Source organism: Engraulis encrasicolus, chromosome 3 (genome assembly GCF_034702125.1).
Source record: "Engraulis encrasicolus isolate BLACKSEA-1 chromosome 3, IST_EnEncr_1.0, whole genome shotgun sequence".
NCBI lineage: Eukaryota > Metazoa > Chordata > Actinopteri > Clupeiformes > Engraulidae > Engraulis > Engraulis encrasicolus.
This window is the reverse complement of record NC_085859.1, coordinates 9,979,899-9,984,118: the sequence shown is the minus strand read 5'-3', so window position 1 is coordinate 9,984,118 and position 4,220 is coordinate 9,979,899. Positions and strand designations below refer to the sequence as shown.

Genomic DNA, 4,220 nt, shown 5'->3' with positions numbered 1-4,220 from the left:
AAAGGGAGCTGTGTGGCGGGATGGTACCATGCTCAGGGGACAGTCATGGAGGAGGATGGGGGAGAGCGCTGGTTAATTACTACCCCCACCAACCTGGCGGCCCGGGAGTCGAACCGGGAAGCTTTGGGCTACGAGTCCGATACCCTAACCCATGAATGACTCTCTCTCTCTCTCTCTCTCTCTCTCTCTCTCTCTCTCTCTCTCTCTCTCTCTCTCTCTCTCTCTCTGAGCTCTCCCTCTCTCTCTCTAATAATAATAATAATAATGTATATAATAATAATAAAAACATTTATATATTTAATCATATATATAAATGTTTTTTTTTTATTATAGATTGTATTTTGCAAAATACAACTTCATCAGTTAGCAAGACAAAACTATTTTAATTCAGTTGACAGTTTCATCCTCACTGCCCTACAATAATAAATCCTGTGACATTCATTAAAGGTAAGAAAGAGGATGTGATATTATTGGTTTACGAAGATGACTAAAGGAACCCTCTTTATATCCGATTGGCTGAAAGGCAAAGACGGAACAAAGATCTAACATTTCATTGGCTGGAGTCACGCCAAGCCATCTGGATTCAATCTGCCCCAGTACCTTTCTGTAGGAAGTGCAGTCTTCCTAAGCATTCAACCAAAGGCAACGCAGTTTTGCCTTTTTGAGGTTACAGAGTGGCAAGTTTGTTTGCTCGCAAGAAGTCATATTCCAGATTTGCTTTAATGAAAGCATGAGAAGAGTAACGCTCTTTGTCAACGGAACTTCAAAAAATGGAAAGGTATGTGTGTTGGAGCTAGACAGTGGTTTGGCAGCTAGCTTGATGTCTAGCTAGCGGTAGCCGCTGGTAGGCTAAGATGATCTTGAACTCATCCTTTCAACTGCCCCAAGTTCTGAATTAATTGAAAGCTGCACTCCTATTCAAAGCCCGTTAAAATACGTACAATACCCTTGAAAACAATGTCATATTGTTATCCATGTCCGCCGCATTAAAAAAAAATCTTTGCGTATCATTAGTTGCTAGCAAACGTTGTGCTACCCCAGCACAGGACACCCAAACTTCTTGTTCTTTGATGTGGTGGTTTTTATACTGGCAAACGTGAACGACATTAACACATGTTAACATATCTGTCCAGGCCCTAAGCATCTCTGTATTCTCCAGGTTGTAGCTGTTTACGGGACGCTGTCGGATCTGTTATCTCTTGCGAGTAATAAATTGGGAATCAGAGCTTGCAGTTTGTACAACAGCAAAGGGGGCCTCATCGATGACATCGCACTTATCAGGTGAGAATGCTGGCCCGTGACAGGTAGGCCCATGTGAGTCAGAGGCAGGGCTAGCAGTAACCTGTCTTTCAGACACACCATCATCATTTTATAAGTGAGCAATAGTGATCATAGCAATAGTTTCCATGGGAAAGTGATGATGGCTATTCTGGTAATTCACTATTGTCATTTTTTCTTTTGTGTGAGGCATTGTATTCATACCTCTCATTTCATAGTTCAGGTGCCTCAATAGTGAGCATTTGAGATTAATCAGTGAAGTGAACATTGAAACACATATCTTTTAGAACGTCTCCAAACAGTGGAACTGGAAAGTCGGATTAGTTCATGCAAAAGTACATAATGTGATTGACATAGGAATTACATGATGAAGGAACTGTACATGAAAGTTAATGTCCTCATTTATAAGTTGTTCTGCATGATCCATCTGCCAAGTGTGGTGTACTGTAAAGTAAAATGAGATCAACTGCCATTAGCAAAATAGGAGTGATTGCAATGCGTTAATGTCACTTTATTCCAACAGAGACGATGATGTCTTGTATGTCTCAGAGGGGGATGCCTTTGCTGGTAAGCTTCAGCCTGTATCGCTTGAAAATGAAAATCCAGACTCCTTCAGTCTCATTGTGCATGATGGGTATAATTGTCATTGTGCAGTCTGTTCTATTATTCAATAATAATAATTATTGCATTGGAAAAACAAATGAATATCCACACTTTGTAGAGCTCCTAATTAAATTCTTGCTCACATTGTATGTATGTAACTTTTAAGTCTTACATATATTTCTTTGGTCTGCTCTTTATTGTGTGTGTGTGTGTGTGTGTGTGTGTGTGTGTGTGTGTGTGTGTGTGTGTGTGTGTGTGTGTGTGTGTGTGTGTGTGTGTGTGTGTGTGTGTGTGTGTGTGTGTGTTTTCCAGATCCTCAGAATAGCTCGAGATCCTCGGATGACTCGTGTTCGGCGGGCCACACCGACTGGCTGACCCTCAACATCGGAGGACGCCTCTTCACCACCACACGGTGAGGACAGCACACATAAGCACACACATTAGTACACACACACACACACACATTAGTACACACACACACACACACACACACACACACACATTAGTACACACACACACACATTAGTACACACACACACACACACACATTAGTACACACACATTAGTACACACACACACACACACACACACACACACACACACACACACACACTTAAGCACCTACAGACAGACACAAACACACACACACACACACACACACACACACACTCGCACTCTCTTCACCACGACGCGACGACGAGGACATCATACACACACACATAAGCGCACCCACATGTTAGCGCACACACACAGACAGACACACACACACACCCTCTCTTCTCTACAACATGTTGGATAACCATACGCATACAGTAAGCAAGCACACATGTACACAAATACACATAAGTAAACACAAGCCTTTACCACATTCGAGACACAAAACAACAACAACATAGAGCAGTATGTAATAAAGCCTTAATACGTGTTTCCCTTTCTCGCTCTTCAGTTTTCTGAACTGATATTGTTTCATTTTTGAAATGGCTGTAGACATGTATCTATCCTAGATGCAATAGGATTTCCAGGTGGTTTATCCAAAAACTATAATAGAAATGTATTATCTGTTTGTTTTGCTTTACTTATTTTCTGGTTTTGAATTTGGTGTTTTCATAGCACTTTGGTTAGCTGGTGTTGTTTATAAAGTGCTTTGCAAATATAATTTATTCTTTCACGGCCGTCACTGTCATACATGCTTTGTAAATGTATTGTTGTTGCCTGTGGCCCCTCTGATGTGCTTGTGTCCCCTTGTGTTGTCTCTCCCAACAGGAGCACTTTAGTTAGCAAGGAGCCGGACAGCATGCTGGCACACATGTTCAGGGAGAGAGGTATGAGCCCAAGGCAGTGTGTGTGTGTGTAACTTAGTACTCCACTTAACAAAAAAAACTAACCACTAACCCTACCTGGCATTTGCACTTTTTGTTCTGTATATTTCTCGTGCATCCTTGTATCTGTGAGTGTTGTATGCCATAATTATGTCCTCAATTGAAAGTCGCTTTGGATAACGTTTGGTCTTCCAAATGTAATGTAAAAAAAGCCACTAGTCCCATTTCCGTCATTAGCTTCTTTTTCACCACGGACCAGGGCTGGTGCTGAGCTGATACTCTCTGGCCCAGGTCAGACGACTTAGTTTGGCCCACTGTTTTTGCTTTGACCAACACTTGGCCCCAAAACCAGGCCCCTGGCTCCTGTAGGTGTGAAGTAGGGCTGTAACAATATTGTATAAAATTGAGACATCGTGATGCACAGAGCCACAAAACTGTATTGCGGTGCAAGAAGGCAGAATCACACCCTTTCAAAATACTGGTATCCCTCCACCCTGCTATCCATCCACATGATAGAAAGTCATAGTGCTTGAGCACAGGACCTTGACAACCACAATGAGCACATGGAGAATATACAGTAGATAAAGCACATAAGGAGCCCGCAAGAAATAGTATCAGTAATGTTGGTAAATGTGGTTAATTGCAATTAATTAATTGAAAAATACATACAGTACTTACAAAAAAATCATGGCCATTTTCATAAAATGTGGATATTGTAACTCCTTAGCGCAGCACCTCTGTTATCACCTTATTGTCACCAAAATGGTAATAACCAAGTCTTAATCGGGCTGGAGATGATGCTTTATGTGGATGGGCATAAGGACCCCCTGTTGCAAAGCCACGGGCTGAGTTGTAGCGTTTGTCACCATCGAGTGTGTTGTCGTCTCGTCCTGTCACCGGGTGGGGACTTTATTTCCAGTCTGGGTCACAGTGTTCTCAGCAGTGTTCTTAGCCAGTGTTCTTAGCCAGTGTTCTCCTCAGTCAGAGTAGAGAAGGAGCCCCATGGGAGCCAGGCTGCAC

General features: G+C 42.3%; 1 protein-coding gene across 1 annotated transcript in view; it reads left to right on the top strand.

Annotated features, from left to right (window-relative positions):
- Positions 1–615: 615 nt before the first annotated feature.
- The window catches only part of kctd9a (potassium channel tetramerization domain containing 9a), a 12,053-nt gene continuing 8,448 nt past the window's right edge, over positions 616–4,220 (top strand). Inside the window, exons 1-5 of the mRNA XM_063194287.1 lie at positions 616–778; positions 1,160–1,281; positions 1,802–1,845; positions 2,194–2,293; positions 3,145–3,203. Coding sequence (XP_063050357.1) covers positions 731–778; positions 1,160–1,281; positions 1,802–1,845; positions 2,194–2,293; positions 3,145–3,203 — 373 coding nt within the window. The 5' untranslated portion in view covers positions 616–730. The remainder of the gene's footprint in view (positions 779–1,159; positions 1,282–1,801; positions 1,846–2,193; positions 2,294–3,144; positions 3,204–4,220) is intronic.